General features: G+C 41.6%; 1 protein-coding gene and 1 long non-coding RNA gene across 3 annotated transcripts in view; one reads left to right on the top strand and one right to left on the bottom strand.

Moving 5' to 3' along the window:
• FMNL2 (formin like 2) overlaps positions 1-24,939 on the bottom strand; it is a 298,236-nt gene that overhangs the window by 35,534 nt on the left and 237,763 nt on the right. The window contains exons 20-24 of one of the 2 annotated variants that reach the window (XM_085873828.1): positions 21,717-21,785; positions 21,506-21,586; positions 21,163-21,292; positions 7,840-8,003; positions 3,586-3,687 (exon numbers count right to left, since the gene is read on the bottom strand). In XM_085873828.1, coding sequence (XP_085729954.1) covers positions 3,586-3,687; positions 7,840-8,003; positions 21,163-21,292; positions 21,506-21,586; positions 21,717-21,785 — 546 coding nt within the window. Of the gene's footprint in view, positions 1-3,537; positions 3,688-7,839; positions 8,004-21,162; positions 21,293-21,505; positions 21,587-21,716; positions 21,786-24,939 lie in introns of those variants that run through there. The other variant, XM_085873827.1, reaches the window with a different exon arrangement.
• Positions 1-24,939, top strand: part of LOC147030118 (uncharacterized) — a 159,290-nt gene that overhangs the window by 59,034 nt on the left and 75,317 nt on the right. The gene's annotated exons all lie outside the window — the stretch shown is intronic.

Genomic DNA, 24,939 nt, shown 5'->3' with positions numbered 1-24,939 from the left:
GGTGTCTGTTTCGTGCTGCTTACAATTATGATATTCAGTTCCGAAGCACCGAGAAGCATGCTAACTGCAACGGGCTCTCACGCTTGCCGTGTGTGGAGGGTCCAGCTGCGTCTGAGTCGGCCGACCAGGTCGATGTGTTCGCGCGGGGCCAGATCCAAAGCGGGCTGATCACGGCCAGACAGGTCGCGGTGGAATCGGCTCATGATCCGGTGCTCGCCCATGTCGTCCAGGCGATTTCTACGGGGAATTGGAGTGATCTACCTTTGACACCGGCATTTCAGCCTTTCACGTCGTGCGCATCGGAGCTGTCGTTGGTCCAACGCTGCGTTATGTGGGGAATGAGGACAGTGATTCCGCCGAAGTTCAGGCAGCGGTGTTTGGAAGAACTGCATGTCAGTCACCTTGGCGTCGTGAAGACCAAGAGTCTTGCTCGTAGCCTGTTGTGGTGGCCGGGGTTGGACAAAGACATTGAGCAGTTGGTTAAGCGTTGCGCCACATGTCAAACAGATGCTGATAACCTGCGTCGTGCCTCGGGGCTATGGCCAACCCCAAACAGAGCCTGGCAGAGGGTCCATGTACATTTTGCGGGGCCGGTTAATGGCAAAATGTTTTTGATTGTGATCGATGCATTCTCTGAATGGCCGGAGGTTGTAGTAATGCAGCATACATCAGCAAACATTACAGTAGAGAAACTGTGGACGATCTTTGCTAATAAAGGGTTACCGGAGATCCTGGTCTCTGATAACGGTCCGCAGTTCATCGCAGGTGTATTTGATGAGTTTACGCGTCAAAATGGTATTCGACATCTGAGGTCCGCACCGTATCATCCTGAGACGAATGGGCAGGCTGAGTCATTTGTTAAAATGTTGAAATGGGCTTTGCGCAGGGGGGTGTTGCACCTGTGCAGACAGTGGTCGATGTATTTTTGCTCCATTACAGGAATGCGATTCATCCTATCACGGGTGATTCGCCTGCCTTTCGTCTCTATGGACGGGCATTGCGGTCCAGACTGGATTTGCTGCGACCTGGAGGGTCGGGAAGTGGGGCGGTGTCGCGTCCGACGCTGCTGCGCGGTTTCGATGTGGGACAGCGGGTAATGGTGCGCGATTATTTCCACGGTTCCAAATGGGTGCCGGCTGTGGTCTCTGTGGTACTGGGGCCGGCGAATTGCATGGTGCGGACTGATGGTGGGGTGGTGTGGAAGCGGCACGTGGACTAAATGCGTGATGGCTGTTCAGCGTCACCGCCCCCCCCACACCCCCCCCAGGCCGAACGATGTGGGACCCCCACCTGTAATGTCGCCGTGGCCAGACGTTGTATCGCCAGGGCCAGATGTGCCGACGCCCACGGGGTCTTCACCTGATTCAGTCCTGCCCGGGGATGTCGGGCAGGCTGGTCGGCCGGGGGCGGTTGTTATTGCGGATGGCGCGAGTCTGGCGAGGTTGTCACCTCGACCGAGCCGGGAGGCGTCTGAGCCTGGGCTGTCTAGCGGCGCTGCCCGTCCGAGGCGGGTCAGGGTGCGGCCGCGGTACTTGGAGGATTATGAGTGTTGATTGGTTTCGGTTGGTCATGTTATGATTGTCCTTTCATCATTTGACTTGTCATTTTACGAGGGGAGGAGTGTGCTGTATCACGTGATTGGGTTTTCGTATATCATGACTCGCCTGCTAGGGGTGGCAGGAATGTACATCAGGACGCGCAATAAAGCGGAGTTGCTGCTAACACTCTTGCTTCTCATGTTCCACTGCACCTCGTGCACCATAGAGGCAAGATTGAGTGCACACCGAAGAGGACGACACGGCCAATGAATCCATGTTGAGGCAGTTTGGCTCGTGCGGCGAAGTAATACGCCGGCCTTTTGCTCCTCCTTCGCCGGCCTCCTCCCAGATATACCTGAGGGAGGGGTGGGCCTGTTCTGTCAAACAATCACAAAGCTGGATTGCAACATCTCACAACCTTTAATCCGTGACATGCTTGTGTTGCATCTCTCCAAGCTGTACATTGCCTTTGTTATCCGCATTTATTATATCCCAGTTTGCCTCTGTTCTACATCCACCATCGGCACCTCTCTGGTGTATTTGTATATGAGTGGACCGTAAGCCTATGATAACACCACAGTCTCCTTTGTCAGAGGTGACCTTGTTTTCCCGGTGTGCCATACTTCTTCTACTAACCTCCGAGCATGGTTTGGGGATGCCGCCAGCATGTTCACATTGTCCCATAAGGGGAACATGGCCCGCCCTTAACCCATGCTTGACGATAGTAGACTTGTCTGGGTGATTGCACTCGAAGGTCTCCTGATGTTCTTTACTACGCTGGCCTAAGGTTCTTCCCATCTCTCCCATGTATTTTGCACCACGGTTATATGGAATGGTGTATACCACACCTGTGCAGTCGTTCTTTTGCATTCTGTCCTTGATGTTGGTCAGTGCTCGTCTCAAGGTGTATTCTGGTTGATCATTAACCCTCATCCCGACCGGTCTCAAATCCTGCCAATCTTTGGGCTACTCCTGTCACAAAATATAGCAAGCAAAAGCCTTTGGGTGGATCTTGTGGAATTTGCTGAGGCTTTGGAGCTGCCTGCGGCATTTTGTTTTGTGGGTAGAGGTGGTGTGGGTAGCCATTGGCTTTTAATGCTCATTTATGATGCTTGATCTCCTCCTTCCCTCTACAGTGGACGGTATATTCCTTGCCCTTTTCAAGAGTGTGCATACCACAGCTCTTTTTTGGTGCATCGGATGGCAAGACCCAAAATCAAGAGAACGATCTGTATGAGTAGGTTTTCTACACACAGGTACTTTAACTTCCATTTGGGTTCCTCATCACCAAGGCATCCAGAAACAGAAGCGATCCATCTTGTTCCTCCTCACATGTGAATTTAATGGTAGGAAACCTCCACATTTATGTTCAGCGAGATGATTTTTACAATGTATCAAACTGATTACGGTGTGTCTTGAGCGGTGGCCCACATCCCATTGACCGGTCTCCTGCTTGCAGTGACTGGTACATGGTATGGCCGGGCTCGTGGGGATGGCTCCCTCCAATGGGAGGTGTGGTACTACCATTACCTCTTAAAAGGGGTCACCCAAAGGCACGGGTACTCCTCCCTCTCTTAACATCTCCACGGTGCTTGCACAACACTGCATGCAGCATGGCTTCTTCAGGGGAGTCTGCTGTTGTTGGCAACATTTTTTTCATTTTTCTATCATCGATTGTTTCGTAATAAAATTATCGGAGGTATTATTCAGAAAGTTTATGTATGCTCTGCATAGAAAAAAGGTTTTCTTAATGAAAAAAAAAAGACTTGTGATTTTTACATGACAATTTACATCTGCCTCGAGTCTTCAATAGCATACATGATTGATTAAAAACGCAATAAAAAGAACCCCCCCCCCCCAGAAGTTGCAGCATGAAACATCGTTATTTATTGTAACGAAAGAGAAATGCAAGTGGGAACATAATTTAAATTTTTCTTGTGGATGAAATGATTTTTTTTGCTAAAATATCATTCATTCACCATTTCTTCATGCCGAGCACAAATACACTCAAAGACTAGATAATCAGAAGTAAACGGTACCAACTTGCCTTGTATGCCTTGACAAAGCGCACCAGCAGTGGGAAAAATACAGAGGGTGGAGTTGTTTTGGGATTTTCACCAAAGTATTGCAGCACGATGTTGAAAGCTTCCTGAAGAGAGCAAGCGTTGAATCAATGAGGAAGGCAGTTCAAAATATCTTACGATATTAAAACGAATGACAGCTCCTATGCCGCACCATCTTGCCAGAGATTAAACTGCACATGCACATTTGCCCCAAACTTGCTGTGCAAAATTACTTTCACATGAGAAAGGTCAATACAACATAAACTTTAAAAAAAAAGAAAAAATTACAGGCTCATCGTGGAGCTGGCACACGCACACACATCTCACGCCCAGGGACATACGGACGAATAAGAGACACAACACAGCCACTGAGCTTGGGGGAAGTGCCGTCACTTCCCAGGGATCTTTGGGTTCCAGCGACGCCACAACAATGGCTCCGCCTTTCTCACAGCACTCTGCTGGAATTTCCTCCTCCATATGGATGCCAATCTCTGGGGATTATCTGTGCTCTTATCCTCTTAAATGATGAACATCAAGCAAGGAAGCAGCATGAACTATTTTTAAAGTCCTTGGTATGACTTGGCCAGGGTTTGACCTTTGATCTTCCTAGTCACCACCGAGTGTGTTGATTAGATTAAACATGACAACTTAGGTTAAATATGACTGTTTAGATGAAATAGATTAAATATGAACACCGTTGAATTCTTAATCAAATGAATATAAGAAGATTAAATATGACCACTACAAGCAAGATGAGTAAGCACCGTGATGTATGACACAGATGTCATATGGAATGGAGAAGTCCGAGGTAAATCCATCATGAACATAAATCCATCACATAAATACTGCACAACTATTTTTCAAACATGTACATGATGTTTATGACTTTGCTTACTTATTATCAAGTCACCAACTTTCTATTTTCTTCTTCTTCTTCTTAACATGAATAAATAAATAAATAAATAAATAAATAATAAAAAAAAAATTGAGTGAGTTTCAAAAAAACAAAAAAAAGTGAGTGAAAAAAAACAAGTGATCAAAAAAAACAAAGAAAAAAAAAAGAGTGACTGTTCCGCACCATCATGTGACATCAGCGTCCATTTTACCCTCTAATTATTTTCTGTAACTGCCCGAGTGCTAACCCTTGACAGATTATGATGGAAAAAAACAATCAACAAAATACATTTCTTTCAACCGTACATTATGCATTCATTTCTTCTTTGTAAATCGTCTCTCAGGCCAAACTCAGATGACATTGATCATCTCAATACCTCAAAAAGTTGTGAACGGATTCGGACAAAACTTGGTGGACAGGTTGGGTGTGTCGCAAGGACGAATTGATTCAATTTTGGTGAAGATCCGAATCCACATCTGGATACGAGAATTGTTTTATTTTTAAAGTGATTCTTCACCATTGAGAGATAGTGTCAAAACGATATAGTACTGTATAGCATGATATTTCAAAAATGTAATGGGTCCGATATGTTCTCGTGGATCAGGCGTTACGTGCCGGAGGTATGCAATCTACCGAGTGCCCTTCTAGTTTGTCACATGTTCAGACCAATTGACCATCAATGCTGAACGGAGAAGTCAAGTATAGCATCCATCAAATCCTTTCTCGTGGGTCACAGTGAGGGTCCATGCCTCACTTCCATAAAGCAGGACGGAATCAACTGTTGCCGTGATCAGTTGTTCCTTGATACACCGAAAGAATGTCAGTCAACCTCCATATTCTTGAAAGTTTGTTGCAAGATCTCCATGTGGCAGCTTTCCTTTGTTTGATATCTTAAGCAGCTGTGTTAACTCAGGGACCAAAATACTTGAAGTTATTGACTGTCTCAAGTTTTATTTCATCATTCAATATGATTGAGATCTCGATCAACTGGTTGAATGCGATTAATTGATAGCCCGAGTTTGCCAGTGCTTGTTTTGACTCTTACAAAGTTCTTGCACTTGCTCAGTTTCTTCTGACGATAAGGCTATGGAATTGGCAAATTCGAAGTCAGTAAGAACCTCCGGTTGATTCTTCTGCTTTTTCTTTATTCTATTTGGAACTTAAATTCCTCCCCCTTGCCTTTGATAGCATTTCTGATATGCCTCTTATTACCTCCGCCACCGAAGGTGGAAGGAGGTTACGTTTTCACCCCTGTCTGTCTGTTTGTTTGTTTGTCTGTTTGTGTGCAGGATATCTCAAAAAGTTGCAGACAGATTCGGATTAAATTTGGTGGAGAGGTTGGGTGTGTGACAAGGATGAACTGATTAGATTTTGGTGAAGATCCAGATCCGGATACAATAATTTAAAAAATTATTTAAGTGATTCTTCACCATTCAGAAATGGGGCCAAAAATCACACATAAAATGATATTCCTTGGTTAACCACTGGAAAAGCCTCAGTCTCTTGAACGTATAAGTCTCATCATCAGCCATGTCCTTTCCTGGGCTGAACACATAGCAAAGCTAGCCTCCAAAACCAGCCACAGACTGGGTATTCTCTGTCAATCGAGGTCTTTAATTGTAAAATGAGAGCTCCTCTCATTCTACAAGTCATTTGTTCTTTGCTCCATGGAATACTGTTCTCTGCTATGGGCTAGCACCCTCCCATCACATCTCTCTCTCTCTCTCTCTCTTGGATTATGTAGAATATAAGCTCTCAAAATTATTATAATCTCCCATGATGAAGCTGAAGCACAAGGTCTGTTGCTCTCTCATTGCAGACAGGACGGTGGTCTCGGTTTTATACCTTCTATTCTCCAGCATTGCTCCCTCCACTGTCTTAGTCCTCCAAACCTCCCCAGCAAATCCAGGATGCATGCATTCTTTCAGTAACCCCCTTCTGGTTGAACTTTTAAAATCCAGGCTGACTGCACACCAACTATTTTATTCCTTACTTCTCCCATCTGTGGAACCACTTTCTTGAGTCTGTTCTGTCTCACTCTTCTCTCCAGGATTTCAAGCAAGCAGTGCAGCGCCCTCTCCCGCCATCCCAAATTCTGACCCATGATCTTTATTACCCCCATTAACGTTTCAAAACTCAACCATTTTACTTGCTAGTTGCAGTGTTTCCTCCTCTCTTCCCTTTCATCTCTTCCTGTTTATTCATTCCCTTGATGTTTGTCCCACTGTCAGTTATATCTTGCTTTTCCATGGGCCTCACTACTACAAAGAAAAAAAGAGGAAAAAGAAAAAAAGCATGCATCTAAATAAGCAGCTAAAAAGCAGAAATGTAGTAAAAAGAAATTCAAGAAAAAAAGGAATTAATAGCAGAAACTGCATGGTGCAAATGCTTCAGTCTGGGGAGCATAATCTACCGGGCAAGCTGTAGATCGTTTAAGAGGGCATACTGAAGTCGATGAAAGGAGCGATCAACACTCGGGTCTCACAAGAGCACCTGTGAGTATGTCGTCCTAAACCCTGCAGAATTTTCAACACCGGAATGCTCCCACAGATTAAATACAACCATAATACATCCAAGTGGTGCAGAAAAACCCACAATAAATGCAACACCAGGACGAAAGAAGAAAATAAATTAATAAAGTGACAATCCTGATATTGCCTCAAACTTAGGAGTGTTACCATGTGGAATTATATTTTGTAGTGGATTCAAAGGCAAATAAAAATCCCCTGCTCTCCCAATCAGAAAAACCATTTAACGCATAAGTCGACATAAAGAATAAGGAGCTTGGTGCTTTTGGATCATGGAAGAGCTGAACAACACAGCAGAGAGAGGTTGATATATCAAAAATGGAGCAGAGAAACTGGCAAACGAGATGGGAGAATTGGGCAAGGAACAGACAAAGGCAGCACAAGTTCAGGATGTATTGACAAGACAAGTTCACAGATGGGAATAAAAAGTACCGCTCATGTGTCACACACACCCAGCTGTCGATGACCATGTGATTGTATTATGTGGCTACTAGATGAATGCTGGATCATTGCAGCAAGGTTATCAAATTTTTTTCCAAACAATAAAATTAATCTGATATTAAAGTACGGATCATTAGCAAAAGAGCCAGGGATTGTGTGGCTAATAGGAGGAAGCAGAAAATGTAATAACGACTTGTTAATTATTGTTTGTGGTTGATGGGGGAGGGAGGGAAGAAGGGGGATAAAGAAACAAGCAGAACACGCGCGCGCACGCACACACACACACACACACACACACACACACACACACACACACACACACACACACACACACACACACACACACACACACACACACACACACACACACACACCTGGGCTGTTTTGGTATCGGCAAGCAGGCGCTCAAGGCGAGCCTCACTCGTGGTCAGGAAGTCTCTGAGAAAAGCATTTCCTTCATGCATGCTGTACTCGCGCTTCGTAAGATCCATGCCACGCTGCTGCTCACGTATGTCTTGCAGAACATTCTCCAGAGAGACTATTTGTCAGAACAGAACAAGAACAGGAAATATTTTAATCAAGTGAAATATTCAGTATTTTCATTATTTGTGTCATCATGAAGAGGCTAATGACTCATTCCAACCTAACATTTCTTTTTCAATTTCTACCTGCATTCTTTCTTAAAGCATTTATGCAAAAAAAAAGTAGGTGAGGATATTCTGTTTTTCATTGAGCTTTTGTGCTTTTATAATAAATAAAAAAACAATACCAGATAAAATAAAACGCATGTACAGTGTTACCAAAATTCCGATGAGATAAACTGATTAAGTTGATATAAACTGCTTTTTTGATGTAATGCCAGTTTGTGGGCTCACATCATGGCACACTCTGGATTGGGATGTAAATATGTTTATCATTAAAGTTTATATTAAAGTAGAAATATCCATTATGTAAGGTTTTGGACATTAAAGATCTCATGCTGTCTTTTGTAAAAACCTGCGGTGTGGCAAAACAGGGAAGAGGGTGGGGGGAGGGGTGTGGGTGAGCTAGACCCACCCAATTGTTACTATGTGTGATCCAAGACTTAGCAATCTTGCAATCCTCTTCAATGAAAAGGACTTCTCCTCTTCCCAGTCCTGAGAAACCATAATCATTCAGTTTATTGATAAGGACAAGAACAGTTGTAACTGTCCCTTTTGATATTTCTGTGTTTGAAATAAATTGATTTCACCAGACTAGGTGATTTCATGGTTTGGGTGTGCGCTCTGAGTCTGGGACGTCGGTGGTTCGAATTTTGAGTGTCATGCCAGAGACTTAAAAAATGGTACATGCTGCTTTGTTCTTGACACTTATTATTTTAAAAGGTCAAATCATGGACAAACCATAGGTTGGTAACCATTGTGCAGGCTTGATGGGACCTAATGGCCAACTCCTCCATTGAACTTCCTTGTAAGAGAACTCGTATACTGTAATCACTGATGAATGCACAGATTGGTGCTGTTGTGTCAATACTTTAACTTGTCGTTAAGAGTTGTTGATATATATAACACAAGCAATTTTGCAATTTGATCGCAGCCATTGGTAAAAAGTAGGCCATTGTGTACTGGTTCCTTGGCCAAATTTCCAGCTGAGATAATAAATGGTGTTCGAGCAATAAATATGTCAATGTCAAGTTAGATGATGCTAATAGTTAAAATGGATATAAAAAGAGCAAACTTGAGACATGTAACACCATATTTAATGGGATGTTGATACCACGGGAATGATCGGAAATTTGGCACCCTTGTCGGTTTTAACATTTTTTTTTGCCAAAAAGAAAAACTAGAGCAAAACTGAGTTGCAAAAAAGCTGTTGCAAGTCTTTATTTTGGGATGAAGGGGTGGGGTGGGGGTTCCAACAATAAAAAGTAAAGATTTGTTTAAAACAACAATTTCAACAATCTTTTATTCTCTATACCAGGGAGAACAAGATTAAAGGTTTCAAAAGATTTAAAATGCAGGTTTATAACATCTCATTTAAATGAAATATCTCTTTGGAAGAAAGTAAAGTAAACTTAAGAGAAAATGCCAGGAGAGATATGCTAAGGTGTTTGATGTTGGTGTGAAAGCACATGGAAGTGTGCAGAGGTCCTTGGAGGAGTGGTAATGGAGAGGAGAATGAGGGGCATTTTATTCACATCTTGATGGCCCACAGCAGTGGTCTCCAACCTCTTTAAACACAACATCACTTTTAGAATATAAATGCAGCACAAGATCTATCCTTCTACTTTACTTAAACCCCCAAAATGTATGCTATGCAAAACACTCACCTATTCTTACACACTCTCTGTTAGTGCTTTTAAGTCTGGGTTTGATGGCCATTTTGAAGTCTGGGTTTGATGTAGTTCGAGATGGCCAGTCTCATAGAGTCCATCAAATGGGCATCGGTGAGATGAGTGTGATACTTGGATTTGATGATTTTCATCTGGGAAAAAGCTATCTCACAGAGGTATGTGGAACCAAAGTAGGCCTTCACCTTGAATCCATAGAATGTCAGAAGAAGGTACTTCTCTCTGTTTACAAGTCCCCAAAATTATTTGTATCTTGACCTAGTTTTTAGCTCTATGTTATTTTTGCATTGTGATCATCTCCATGTCAAGTCCACTGCTTTGTTCAAACACCAAATGAAAGTTTCCTGTCAAATCTTCAATGTCCACCTGAAATCAAGAATTTGAAACAAACACAATGATTTGTTCCATCTTGTTGACCTCCTGAAATCATCTGTTGAATTCCTTTTCCAATCTGTTCAGGTGGTCAGAGAAGGTTTTTGAATGGGAACCTTTCTCTTTAACGTTTTGTACGATTTTCTCCAGATTTGGGAAGTGCTCTGTCACGCTGTTCTTTAACTGGGAGGACCACAGGCCCAGTTTAAACTTGAACGTTATGTCTGCCGTTATGTCTGTAAGAAACCCAGAGTCCAGCAACCATGCCTTATCTGACAGATCGCTGTACCCCTCATTTCTTGATTGAAGAAAGGTGACAATTTCAGGCATCAGATCTAAATATATTTGGAGGACTTTTCCTCGACTTAACCATCTCAACTTAACCACTTAACTTAACTTAACCACTTAACTTAACCACTAAACCATCTTAAGCACTTAACCATCTCACCATAGGTGGCATCAAGCTCATTGAGTAATGATTTGAATGAGCAATGTTGCAGAGCTCTGGCATGAATTGAGTCGACGATCTTGAAAACAATTGCCATGACATGAGAAAAGTCAATAACCTTGCTCGCTAGCACTTGTTGGTGGATATCAAAGTAGTAATTGACAAAGGGAATTCAGGATAATTTCTGTAAAGTGCAATGAAGCCTGCATTGACACCCAGCATTGCTGGTGCACCATTGGTTGTGATTGAAATTAGTTTCTTGATCGGAATGTTTTCTTTCAGTCATATACCTTTTGAATTTGTTGTAGACATCCTTGCTTCTTGTACTCTCTTTGAGTGGCAAAAGAGTGAAACAGTCCCTCCTTTGTTGTTGAGTCTTTGAATGCCATGCAAATGAAAACAATCAGCTGGGCTATATCCGTCATGTCTACTGATTCATCAAACTGTATTGAGAAACATTCACCAGCTGATAAGTCTTGGTATATTTGCTGAGACATGTCCTCGGCCAACAATTCCACCTTACTGGCTCCTGGTGGAATGCCAAATGGCATGCTCTTGATGGCTGTCATAATTTCCTATTTGTTTTTAAAGTCTTTGAACAAGGTGTCAGCAGCAACCGTTTAGCCTCCTTGATAACTTAGTCATCGGTTCATGGTTTCTTATGTTTCGCCAGAAGATGGCGAATGCGAAAAGATGCCTCTGTGTTAGCCTTGCCTTCAGCCACAGCTTTCAAAAAGAGTGACTGTTGAGCTTTCAAAATGCCCTCTAACTCCCCAACTTTCTTTGTCTGAATCGTGTTGTTTAAAGGAAAATTTTCTGAAATTTTGCATTCATTGTCTTGTGATTTCATTCCAAATTACCTCTTACTCAAGGCTACACCCTGGTGGCAAATGAGGCAGATGCTCTCATCTCTGATATTCATAAAGATAAATTAATTTTCCCATTCCTGGTGGAAATTGTTGGTTTTTGCCTTCTGAGACGGCCCTGGCTCCTCGTTTATCATTTTGGCTTTTGGAAATTAATCTTAGAAACACGAAAAAAATGAAAATGAAAAACACAGCTTATTTCGGGGTTCAACAACAGGCAATGAGCAATTGACAAGGTGGCCACGGCAGAACAGTGACTGCATCAAAGATGGATCATTGGTTCAATCAATCAATCAATCAAAACAACATTTATTTCCTTCAAGAAAAGCAACAAGGATGAAGAAGACACGTAAATAGCTAAAGAAGGCTGAATACCAAAAAGCAAGCTTGTAGCGGGAACACCCTTACACATACAGATAAAATTGGGGGGAATTTTTTTTTATGGGCAAGCAATTTCACAGGATGAATGAATGGATCAGCAGATCAATAGGTCAATGGAAAGCACCAGTGTGAAAATTAAAGAGATGAATATTCAAGAGATTTCTTAAATGACTGATGTACCATACCATAAGAGAAAATATTGCTGAAGTTTGAATGAGAAATTATTCAATGACGGAGATTTTTTAATACGATTTGGCAATTCATTCCATAGCTTGGTTATTATGTTGAAAAGCAAGCGTTCAGAGTTTCGAAAAATGTATTTCAGTGGTGAATCTGATGTCATTCTTATGAATTTCATAGTTATATTCAAAAAGATCGCAAAATTTATAAGGAAGTAGTCTATTAATGCATTTATACATGAAAATACGAGATGTGACATCGCACAATTTCAAAATATTTAAACAATGAAATAATTGGTTTGTACAAGTTTTGGGGGTTTGCCAAATATGATTTGAATTTTTTTACTGCAATATTACCAATTTATTTTGATGTTATTGAAATGTATTTCCCCAGACTAAATTACAGTACGACACATATGGAAGTACAAGTGATCAATAAAGCAATTTAAGTGTTTTATTTGGGAGCAAATAATTCAATCTATAGATTATACAAATATTTTTTGCGAGTTTGCTTGAAATTTTCCAAGAAAGTTTGGAATCAATATATACCCCAAGAAACTTGGTCAATTCAACTCTCAATATTGAATCAGCTTTGCGTGCATACTAGTGGAACTCCAAGGAAGTGCAAGAGTGAAAATTGGTTGTATGCATTAATTAAAACACCCCTTTTGAAGATAATTAATGGCCTTATTTAATTGTATCCTCATCAGGCACCTCCTCGGCCACCTCGCTCTATATGGAGTATTAAGACATATCCTGGGTTACCTCGCTGGAGTTTGAAGCCACCATGTTTTTTTGCCTGCTCAACCATGACTTAACTTGGAACAGGCCGCAACGATTTCTTAACAATAGCTTCTTCTTTGTTCACTCTCCTCACTCATATTATTGGTTCCTACGAATCGCTGGATTCATTGCAATGCTTATAAACGCCCCGGGACGCCAACGTTTGTGGCTTTATTTCATTTTCGCACATGCCATAACCTCTACAATCTCTTAAACTAAGCCAAATTACAAAAGTAAAGCTTCCGAATTGAACTTAGCAGCAGCTCCGACTGCTGAAAAGGTGTTCATTTGTCCAATTCGGACTTTGATTGTGTGTTTCCGGGTGCATTGGTTTATCGATGGCAATTGTAATCGCTTGCCAAGTCAGGTGTTCCATTGGAGTGCTTGCTTAAGTGCTTAAGCCAGTTGCCAAAAACCCTACAGTCGATAGTGGTACAGTTAGTGTCTTGATCGGGATGTATAGTCGGCATTTGCTATACAAGGTAGAGATAAACATACAGCACACATGGACATGGTACATATGGAAAGATTTGGATTTCTAGGGACTCTCCATGGGTGTGTGGACATGCAAGGGCTCTTATGGGTGCTGTGGTGGCAAAGTTTCCCCCCATATCTTATGGAGGTTTTATCAGGTTTTTCTTTGTCCTCATTACTGTTTCTAAAGCAATTGGTTATCGGCTTTGCTTCACAAAGGTTGTATGGTTTCTCTTTGTGAGTTTCAAAGCAAAATACATTTGATAACACCAGATTTCCGAGCCGTTTGCTGTATCAACATGTTTTCTAAATTACGGAGCCAAATTTTTTCCACCCATCACATGCAGCTGTTTATAAAGATTAATGTTTATGCACATCTCCTTGAAACATCGATATGAATGCAACATTCTTTTTTAATAATTTGTTTATTGAAATTCCCCACCAACAACGGTGAAAACTACTTAAGGTTTTGGATGTACTGTAGTTGGTAATCAAACTGACTCCAATCTGCCAATTCCCGAAAAATTGCCGAGATCGGTGTGTGTGTGTGTGTGTGTGTGTGTGTGTGTGTGTGTGTGTGTGTGTGTGTGTGTGTGTGTGTGTGTGTTTCATAAAGCATAACATTCTCTAAGCTAACTCCCTTCCTCCCACCCCCTCTCTCTCCATCCCCTCCTAATATAGTGTAGCACCCTCCGACACATCTCTCTGTGTCTCTTTCTCTCGGTCTCCGGACATGTCCGTGTTTGTTTCTGGACTGTGTTTATCTCCGGACATGTCCGGGCGGTGTTTGTCTCTGGGTGGTATTTATAGTATGACTGGTAGAAAATGGATTTCAGACATTATTTTGTTTCCATCTTCACTGTTGCTCTATGTAGAATAATTTTGATGAGACGGTACGAATTGTAATTAACGCTCCACCGCACGTCTGCCTTCCCTTCCTCTCACCTCACACTACTTTCCCTCCACCCACCCCTCTTCACTCTCCCTCCCTCCTCTCTCTTTTCCCCTTCTATCTCCCCCCAACCCTTTCTCTCTCCCCCCTTTTTCAACCCCCTTTAATATTCCCGTCAGTGAAACGACGGGTGGTATTTGCTTGTGCAAAATATTTGTGTCATCGGCATATAAAAGAAAAGCAATTCAGTAGACTTGTAAATGTCATTTACATACAAAATAAACAGTAATGGACCAAGCAAAGAACCTTGGGGAATGCCACAGGTAACTTTGCTTAAACTCTGACAAAGAGGATTTATAGCTTGTACATTGAGAACGATTGCTAAGATAGCTGGAAAACCAGTTATGTGCAACACCCCTGATTCCATAATGGTATAACTTGGATAACAATATTTTATGATTAAGAGTGTCAAAAGCTTTAGGTAAGTCAACAAAAACACTTATGGCTTGAGAATTATTTTCAAATGCATCGATTATTTTCTTGGTAAGATCAATTAATGCCAAAGATATTGAGTGGCCTTTGCGGAATCCATTCTGTGATTGGGAAATAATATTATGTTCGTCAAAGAATTGAATAAGCATTTGAATAGAAGCAATTAATTCGCTCCAGTATTTTGGAAAAGATGGGAAGAACTCATGTGGGCCTGTAATTTGTCAGTTCTCTTTTGTCCCCACTTTTAAAAACCAGTGTGACCTTAGTGAGTTTAAATTTGCAGGGGAAAATGCCTTTGGTTAAAGATAAATCAAAGAATGGCTAATTAATATGCACAATAACTAATTTAATTACTTTCAGACTCAGCTCTTCCAAACAAGGGGCCTTCCTATTTTTGAATGAACAAACAATATCACAGACTTCGACTTCAGTTGTGGGGTAAACATATAGAGAATTCAAGTAAGGGTCATTCAAAAAACAATGAAAATCAACTTGACGGTGTAATTCAGCTATCTCATGAAGGACCTATTTCCATGAAAAAAAAAAAAAACTTATAAAAAGCACAATAATTTTTTTCAGTATTTGTCGTTTCTCCATGACAGTTTATTATGATATTCAAATCTTCGTGTTTCTTTTTGTAAATTAATAAAAGGATGACAGACCAGGTTCCTTTAATATTCAAATTATATTGGGAGAATTTCTCTTTACAGTTATTTTGTTTTACTTGTCTAATCAACAAATTAAGCCGATTTGGAAATTGTTTAAATTTGGATGAGTTAACAGTTGAAGGTTTATGACTTCCTTAACAATTAAATGAAAAGTCCAGCTTATTCCATGTTTTGGGGGTTCGACAACAGGCAATGGACAACAGACAAGGTGGCCATGGCAGTACAGTGACTGCATCATAGATGGATAATTGGTTTATTTTAAAAATGCAAAGAATTTCTGATTGGCCTGTGTGCTCACATTTAGCTCTTTTTAACTTTCCAGCAGCTTGCATTTGTGACCCACAGCTGCCACAGTTTAAAAACAAACACAGTGCAGAATGTCGGCTTTCCCCACTCTTCTCTCTCTATCTTAATTGTTTTTTATTTTTTTATTTTTTTTAAGATTGACTGTTCAAGACTCTGGGATCGACCTGTTGATTGCGATTGACTGGTTGGAGGCCATTGGCTTACAATATGAATGCAAAGTATGTGACGATAGCATGCCAATGGAATCAAAGCAAAAAGGCATGTAATATAATTGGACACGAGCATTTACAAAAGAGAACAGCTCACCGTCGCAAAAGATCAGAGAAAAAGGGAAGGCTCAAAATGGTCAACAGCTGAACAATACAACAGCATGCAACACTTTAATATATTTAATTATTTTCAATGACTTCTTAAACTTCATATATTACAAAATAATATTGTTTAAGAGGGGGAAAAAGAAACCATTACAAACATTATGAGGAACACTAAGCCAAAATAACTGGTTTTCTGTAGTAAAGATACACACAAAGCCAAAATAACTGGCTGTCATGTGCTTGTGTGTATTGTTTGACTGACATTATTGTTTAAGAAGTCATTTTGATCATGCGCATTGTTGGTTTCCCTGGAGTTGAGAAATTCTAAAATTAATTCAATTGGTACAATCCCAAAACATTACTGTATTTTCATGCAAAAAACAGTGGGCTATATGTTCAACTAGAAGGGCACTTGGTAGAGCGCATACCTCCGCCACATAATGCCTGATATGCCTGGTGTTGGCTTAATGGTTAGGGTAGTGGGCTTGGGATCCTGGGGTCCTGAGTTCAAATCCCGCTCAGCTGTTGAATTAACACCAGGTGGGGTTGACTCTGCCTGTCATCCTTCCGAGGTCGGCAAAATGAGTGCCAGCATGCTGGTATACTGTGTCGGAGTGGCGACCCGTCCAGGATTGTTCCCAATAGCCAAGGAGACTGCTTCGGTGGCACCAACGCTCTGCACAGAGTATGGTCCTAATGGATGGATAATGCCTGATCCACGAGAATGTATCTGGCCTATTACATTTTTGAAATATTATGCTATACAGCACTATATTGTCTTTGGCCCTATCTCTCAATGGTGAAGAAGCACTTTAAAAAATTATAGTAGCCGGATCCGGATCTTCACCAAAATCTAATCGGTTCATCCTCGTCACAGACCGAACCTGTCCACACAATTTCATCCAGATCAGGTCACAACTTTTTGAGATATCCTGTACACAAACAAACGAATAAACAAATGACATTGCTCGTTGAGCAAGGAATTGCCAGAATGACTTTGTCATATCTCCATGATCTCTGAAAAAACAAAAACCTGGAAATCAATTTGGTTCTTATAAGTCGATAGTGCTTCGTTTGGTCATGATCATAACTTGGAAGTCAATCGGACTTGAAATGGCGTTTTTATCGCAATTTGAAATTATTGACTCGACCCCCCTGACATTCGACCCCCGACCACTAAGAAGGGTGTTGGTGTGACACCCCAATGAGACATATGGTTGGATGCAGTATTGGAAAATGCACATTTTGGCTTTGGTTTGAAGTCAATACGACCATTTTCGCGGACGTTATTGCGAAAATAAGAATTTCGGTTTTTCGGTGACCTTGTCCTTGATCTTTGACCAAGAATCACCAAAAACGACAAGTGTCTAAGTTGGACCATGGCCGACGTCTGTACCCAGTTTGGTCATAACCACTGAAACGGTGTGGCTGCTACAGGGTAAACAAACACACAAACAAACAGACAAGCCAGTAGGCGAGGAGGGATTCGCTAGGATCGAAGCACTGGATACGATCTTTTTCATTCTGACTGATCCACTGACGAAGATTCATTGCCAAGACGTATTGGTTCACATACAATTGTTCCTCTGCCTGGCAAGATTTTTCCTATTGCGTATTTTGCCAAATGGCACTCCTCATAAAAAATGACGGTAAATAGACAGCCTATTTTTGAAGGACGACCATTTGAAAAATAATCGGTTTGCTGGTTTGTGCTGTGGAGCCTCGCGTTGCGCGCGCACGCGCACACACACACACACACACACACACACACACACACACACACACACACACACACACACACACACACACACACACACACACACACACACACACACACACACACACACACACACACACACACGGAAAACCCGATAAACTTCTCTCAATGCTCTTGTTTGACCACACCTCCTGAGCCACACAATATTTTTCATAAGCCACGCCCACTTTCCTACGCCACTCCCACTCTAAATAATAAATAATTGGAGGTGGTGTGTGGATCGTGGAATCGTTTTCGGGAAATAAATAAATAATTGAAGGTGGTGTGTGGGTGGGGAATCATTTTCGATAAATAAATAAATAATTAAAGGTGGTGTGTGGATCGTGGAATCGTTTCCGGTAAATAAATAAATAATTGGAGGTGGTGTGTGGATCGTGCAATTGTTTTCGGTAAATAAATAAATAATTGAAGGTGGTTGTGGGTCGTGGAATCGTTTTCGGTTAATAAATAAACATATTAGAAATCCACAAAGACAGAAATGCCGGTGATTCCATTTATTTTGGATCCTTTTCACTTTGGTCAATAACATTTGGATCGAGGAGATCGAAGGTGGAACGACGGTGTAGTTCCTTACAAACACTGTATACACACCTTAAATGACGGTAAATAGACACCCGATTTTTGAAGGACTTCCATTTGAAAAATAAAATCTCAATCAAAAATCGGCTCGAGTAAAATTTTCGAAATATCTCGAAGTGTTTAATTCCGAAGTCTCGTTTCTCTACATTCGAAACTGAAGGACAAGTATTGAAAATACTGTACGTGGTTTTTCGGCCACCGCACAGCAACGGGTGGTTGCTAGGCAACGGAATTCAAACGCGCACATTCGCAACAAATACTGCACATGTTGGCAAAGTTTCATCGAAATCGGTTCGCTGGTTCGTGCTGTGGAGCCTCGCGTTGCAGACAGACAGACACACACACACACACACACACACACACACACACACACACACACACACACACACACACAGACAGACAGACACACACACACACACACACACACACACACACACACGGAAAACCTGACAATAAGGGATATCTAGCATATATAGTGAATCCAACAGACAGACAGACACACAGAATGACACACATAACCGACCAACATAATTGCCGAAATCCGAAGGATTCCAGCAATTAACAAACAGACAGAAAGGGGTGAAAACATAACCTCCTTCACCTTCAGTGGTGGAGGTAATTAGTTCCAAAAATTCCAACTGCGGGATGTACTCGTGTGTGGATTATACAGTATTCCTCCAAATGGCACGTGACCTAACCACAGGGGGCCAAGTTAAATGATCATGGAGATCAAAAAAGAGGCAGTTTTTCTTGTTTGCAAGTTTAATTGTAATATCTTTAATTGCAGTTCTTTCACATATTTTTCACACACACACACACACACACACACACACACACACACACACACACACACACACACACACACACACACACACACACACACACACACACACACACACACTAATAGATATAAAGGTAAGTATCCTGTTCAGAATCATGATGAGTCTTATCTATGTAATCCTATTCATTCACATGGGAACATGGGACAGACACAGCACAAGGTTAATGAGACAGATTAGAGAATGTAATCTGAGCCGTGGTTGATGATTTTTGTTTCTTCTCAGACCCAGCTCTCACCACATATCCACATGTGGGATGTGAATTGGGATGAAGGAGTTGAGTGGACAGAGGAAGCGAAATATATACTGTATATACATCTTCTTCTTCTTTCGGCTGCCCCCATTCGGGGTCGCCACAGTGGATCATCCGTATGATCCGCATTGTGATTTGGCACATGTTTTACACCGGATGCCCTTCCTGACACAACCCTGGTCGCCTTTTGCGACACAGGGATCTGGTACACCTATTTTAACCGGGGTATACACCGGCCCAGTACACTGGTACTCATTTCGCCGACCTCGGAAGGATGACAGGCTGAGTCAACCCCCTGGTGTATTAATTCAGTGGCCCAACGGGGCTTGAACTCAGGACCTTTTGGATCCTAAGCCGCTGCCCTAACCACTGTGCCAACACCAGGCTTATACACTGCATATATATGTGTGTGTGTATATATATATATATATATATATATATATATATATATATATATATATATATATATATATATATATATATATATATATATATATATATATATATATATATATATATATATATATATATATATATATATATATATATATATATATAGTGTCGCAGGTTGTGACCACAGTGCGGTAATTTGTGTTTCCATGATGAATGACATAATGACCCCATTGCAAATGACCCATTCAACATACTTAACCGCTATTTTTACTGAAAAACCGCGACATTGTGAATTAAACGTTGTGTCATTATTTACTTTTACCATTGTTCTTAACGAACGGGAAAAGGAACAGCGCAGGACTCAGGAATGTTTTCATCATTCAGGTGTCATTTGCCTTCGCTGAGGACTTGGAGGTTGGGGAGGGGGGGGCGTTGAGGACTTGAAGAAGGAAAGGGGGGTTCACAGATTTGGGGTGGGGGGACAGAGTCGGAAGAGGGGGGTGAGGTTTTGAGGTCTTGAGATGGTGGGGGTTGAGGACGTTGGATTGGGTGAGGGGGGGGGGGCTTTGAGAGAACTGAAGTCATATTTTACATTGTGTTATTTCTGCTAGTTGCTGCTAGTTATTGTACTATTTCATGTAAGGTAATTTGGTGGTCCTCAAAAACTCACTGTTTGGTGGAATTACAGCAGTTGGTTTCATGTGAGAACACGGACTATCACTCGCCAAATACACCATTTTAATTTTTATAATTCACTGCAACATTTCGACACAACTACATGAAAGACATGTGTCACTAAATTTGTAGACTCATGTCTCCCAGGAATTTCAGCTGGTATTTTTTGCTCTCCTTCACAAGGAACTTTACAACATACTTCTGTGCCACAGCACATGTGACTATGTTGGCCGCCAACTTGGTTTTACCAAGAATGCTTTCATTACTTTTTTGTTGACAGAGTCTAGGCTCGTGGAAGTGCCAGAACACAGAAAAGATCAGGACGCAACAAAACCGAAGGAACAGCAGAAAGAGCAGGGGGAAATGCCAGCAGCATGGCCGATGGCGAAAATTGACGGAGACGGACAAACAAGGGATGTGGGGAAGGGAGAACACAATGGGCATTGGTGTCTCCCACAATTTAGGGGTAGGGCGGAATGCAATATAGGGGTAGAGCAGAATGCTAGGGGCATTGGTGTCACTCACAATATAATTGCATGAAACTTCAGCATTGATCTGCATATTTTACAAGTTCTCCCACAAATAGTCCATGTCAACCTTGAACCACCCTCATATAACGCACAATGCTCAATTGCAGATTATAGAGCACCACTTGTGTATTAATGAGCCAGCCATACCTGCTGCAGCCTTCTCTACATATCTCAGCTCATTGTAGAAAGTGGTAATGTCTGCGTATCTGCTCTGGACCACATTCACGATGTAATGCAGCAGAGTAAGTTTACGATCAGTCGACTTGGTTTCAAAGAGCTGAGAGCAAATTGCACAAATTAAGTTATCATAACTCACTTGCATGCACAAAATATAACGTTTTAGTCGCAATACAGTTACAGCAACAATTTAAGAAGATAAATAATTCCTCTCGTTTCAAGTGAGAAATATAAGGGAAAGATTTGAGACAATGAAAACAATTGATCAATTAAAAATAATTCATCATTACTGTATTTCAAGAAAACTATTTACCAAGTCCAAACACTGGAGTTTAAATCCATAAACTGCTCCTCTCTTGCTGCTGTTCATGTAGTTTCCAAAAGCCAATATAACCTGCAAGGTGAAAAGTAAAGGATGTAAAATCATAGTTCAAATCATTTATGATCACGACTGATTGAGAGTTCCGAGTATGTGATGAGAACAACAATTCTGGAGGCGGTCATCGGAGCATCTTGTTGCTTACCTCCAACATTTTCTTCAACTTGTGGGAAGACTTGACAGACATTGAAGCTGCAATTATTGCATTCAGTTGCTGCAGAAAGGGCAAGATAGTCAAGAGTGAGAAAAATTAGAATAAAAAGAAAAACATGCATAGTGGGAATAGCATTTGTTTCTTTGAACCAAAAATGGGACAATATTACCTCCGCCACTGAAGGTGGATGGAGGCTATGCTTTCACCCCTGTGTTTTTGTCTGTCTGTCTGTGTTTGTCTGTGAGCAGGATATTTCAAAAAGTTGTGGATGGATTCAGACGAAACTTGGTGGACCGGGTGGGTGTGTGACAAGGACGAATTGATTCGATTTTGGTTAAGATCCAAATCCAGATCCGGATATCCAGACCATTGAGAGATGGGGCCAAAAACGATGCATAGCATTATATTTCAAAAATGTATTGGCCCTAATATGTTCTACTGGATCAGGCATTGCATGGCAGAGGTATGCGCTCTACTGGGTACCCTTCTTGTTTCAATTGTGATGTGTTTATTTATGGCTGTCACCGATCTTCCTCTATAATTCCTCAAATCCCAGGGACTGAACCTTCCTTTTCTTATTTCCCCTTAATTTCCATGATCAGGGTTTTAACAATCACGGCATCTTCCAGGAACCAACCCCCACGTTATTTGAGGGTTCTACTGCATAGTGAAAGCTGTGTTCTCCAGCACTTTACAAACTGGCACATTCTATCAACCGGCACGTGAGGGAACTAAATCAAGTTGTTGACACAAAACCACACAGCTGACTCACCGATTATTACCCCATCAAAACAACAATAAAAAATAGAACAGCACTCTTCGACGTCACGATGTCTACAGATATGCCTCTGTCCACATTATCATATCATTATACAGAGTTGTACCAAGTTTGATTTAAATCCCTGAACCCAGATTCAAAACACTTAATTTTTCTAGCTTCCAGACCATGCGTCCAATCAGGTTGAAATTTAAAACATATATTCCCCATGACTACTGGATCATAATTGTGAAGTTTAGCATCGATTGATGAAGCGGTTCAAGAGAAATTTTTTTTAACGATTTTCGTTCAATCCAATATGGCTGCCAGACCATGTGACCTATGAATCAGCCGTGAACATCCTGGTATCGCCAACGCTTGGGGAACATGTGGGTGAAGTTTCCCCTCAATCTGTCAAGCCGTTATGGAGAAGAGGGTTTTTAAAGGTTTTTTGCTGCCAAATCATGTGACCTATGATGTCATATGATATATACGTATATATATATATATATATATATATATATATATATATATATATATATATATATATGTATATATATATACACAGTTCTGGAAAAAAAATAAGAGACCACTCCAAAAAAAAATTAAATCAGCATCTCGACATGTATGGCAGCCATTCCATTCCAGTGTCTGTTGAATTCCAACACAGGAACACCTCATTCTACTTAGTGAGGTACTGATTAGGTGACCACCTGAACCAAATCTTATTTGGTTTGGAAAAGTATAAAAATCACTGCTGTGGTCATCACTATCCTCTTGCAATAGGACCAGCTGGATGGCAAAAACAGTGCTTGTATTACCTCAAAAGTAATTGGAATCAAAAAAATAACTATTGACCATGCCAAAAGAGTTGGAAAAGAAAGGTTTTGAGTGAGGAAAAGAAGGGTTCAATTCTGGCTTTACTGGCAGAGGGATACAGTGAGCGTCACGTTGCTTCCATCCTTAAAATTTCAAAGACGGCGGTTCATAAGAACAAGGTCAAGCAGTAGACATTGGGGACAACAAAGCTAGACTGGCAGAGGGCGAAAACGACTTTCCACTGACCGGGATGACCGCCAACTCATTCGAATGTCACTCAACAACCGTAGAATGACATCACGTGACCGACAAAAAGAATGGCAAACGGCAGCTGGGGTGAAGTGCACGGCGAGGACGGTTCGAAACAGGCTCCTAGGGGCAGGGCTGAAGTCGTGCAAAGCTAGAAAAAAGCCCGTGATCAATGAGAAGCAAAGAATACCCAGGCTGAGGTTTGCAAAAGACCATAAGGATTGGACCGTAGAGGACTGGAGTAAGGTCATCTTCTCTGATGAGTCCAATTTTCAGCTTTGCCCAACACCTGATCGTCTAATGATTAGATGGAGACCTGGAGAGGGCGACAAGCCACAGTGTCTCGCACACACTGTGAAATTTGGTGGAGGATCGGTGATGATCTGGGGGTGCTTCAGCAAGGCTGGAATCGGGCAGATTTGTCTTTCTGAAGGACTCGCGAATCAAGCCACGTACAAGGTTTTCCTGGAAGAACACTTGCTTCAATGTGCTCTGACAATGTTCCCCAACTCTGAGGATTGGTTTTTCCAGCAGGACAATGCTCCATGCCACACAGCCAGGTCAATCAAGGTGTGGACGGAGGACCATCAGATCAAGACCCTGTCATGGCCAGCCCAATCTCCAGACCTGAACCCCATTGAAAACCTCTGGATTGTGATCAAGAGGAAGATGGATGGTCACAAGCTATCAACCAAAGCAGAGTTGCTTGAATTTTTGCGCCAGGAGTGGCATAAAGTCACCCAACAGCAATATGAAAGACTGGTGGAGAGCATGCCAAGACGCATGAAAGCTGTGATTGAAAATCAGGGTTATTCCATAAAATATTGATTTCTGAACTCTTCCTAAGTTCAAACATTAGTATTGTGTTGTTTAAAAATGAATATGAACTTGTTTTATTTGTATTATTTGAGGTCTGAAAACACTGAATCTTTGTTGTTATTTTGACCAGTTTTTTTTTTTTTTTTTTTTTTTTTTTTTTGTATACCTTGGTCGAGGCTCGTATGAGAGCTAACACACAACTCACAGCAAGGAGGCATGAGACAAGAGGGGCGGGAGTGGAAGGGACAAAACATTGGGGAACAGACACAGGTGAACTGTGGAAGGGAGAGGGATGGGGATGGGACGGGGAACATGGCGAGGGGAAGATGGACATTAAAGGGACTTTCAGGAAGGAAAGCAGGAGAATTGAAGGAAGTGGGCTTGGGTGGATTATCGGGGGTAGAAAAGATCGAGGATTTGGATGGGGGAAGATAAGAGGTGGTGGTGAACAGCTGTTTTGAAAGCCTGAAGGGAAGAAGGGGAAAGAATAGAGTGAGGAAGTTTATTCCAAAGGCGGGAAAAAGAGGAATGAAAGAGTGAAGATGAGCAGTGATTCGTGATTTTGGTAGT

This window comes from Eptatretus burgeri, chromosome 3 (assembly GCF_056783735.1).
Source record: "Eptatretus burgeri isolate ZD-2024b chromosome 3, Ebu_testis_v1, whole genome shotgun sequence".
Taxonomy (NCBI): domain Eukaryota; kingdom Metazoa; phylum Chordata; class Myxini; order Myxiniformes; family Myxinidae; genus Eptatretus; species Eptatretus burgeri.
Note: the sequence above shows the minus strand (reverse complement) of the source record. Positions and strands in the feature narration are given on the sequence as shown.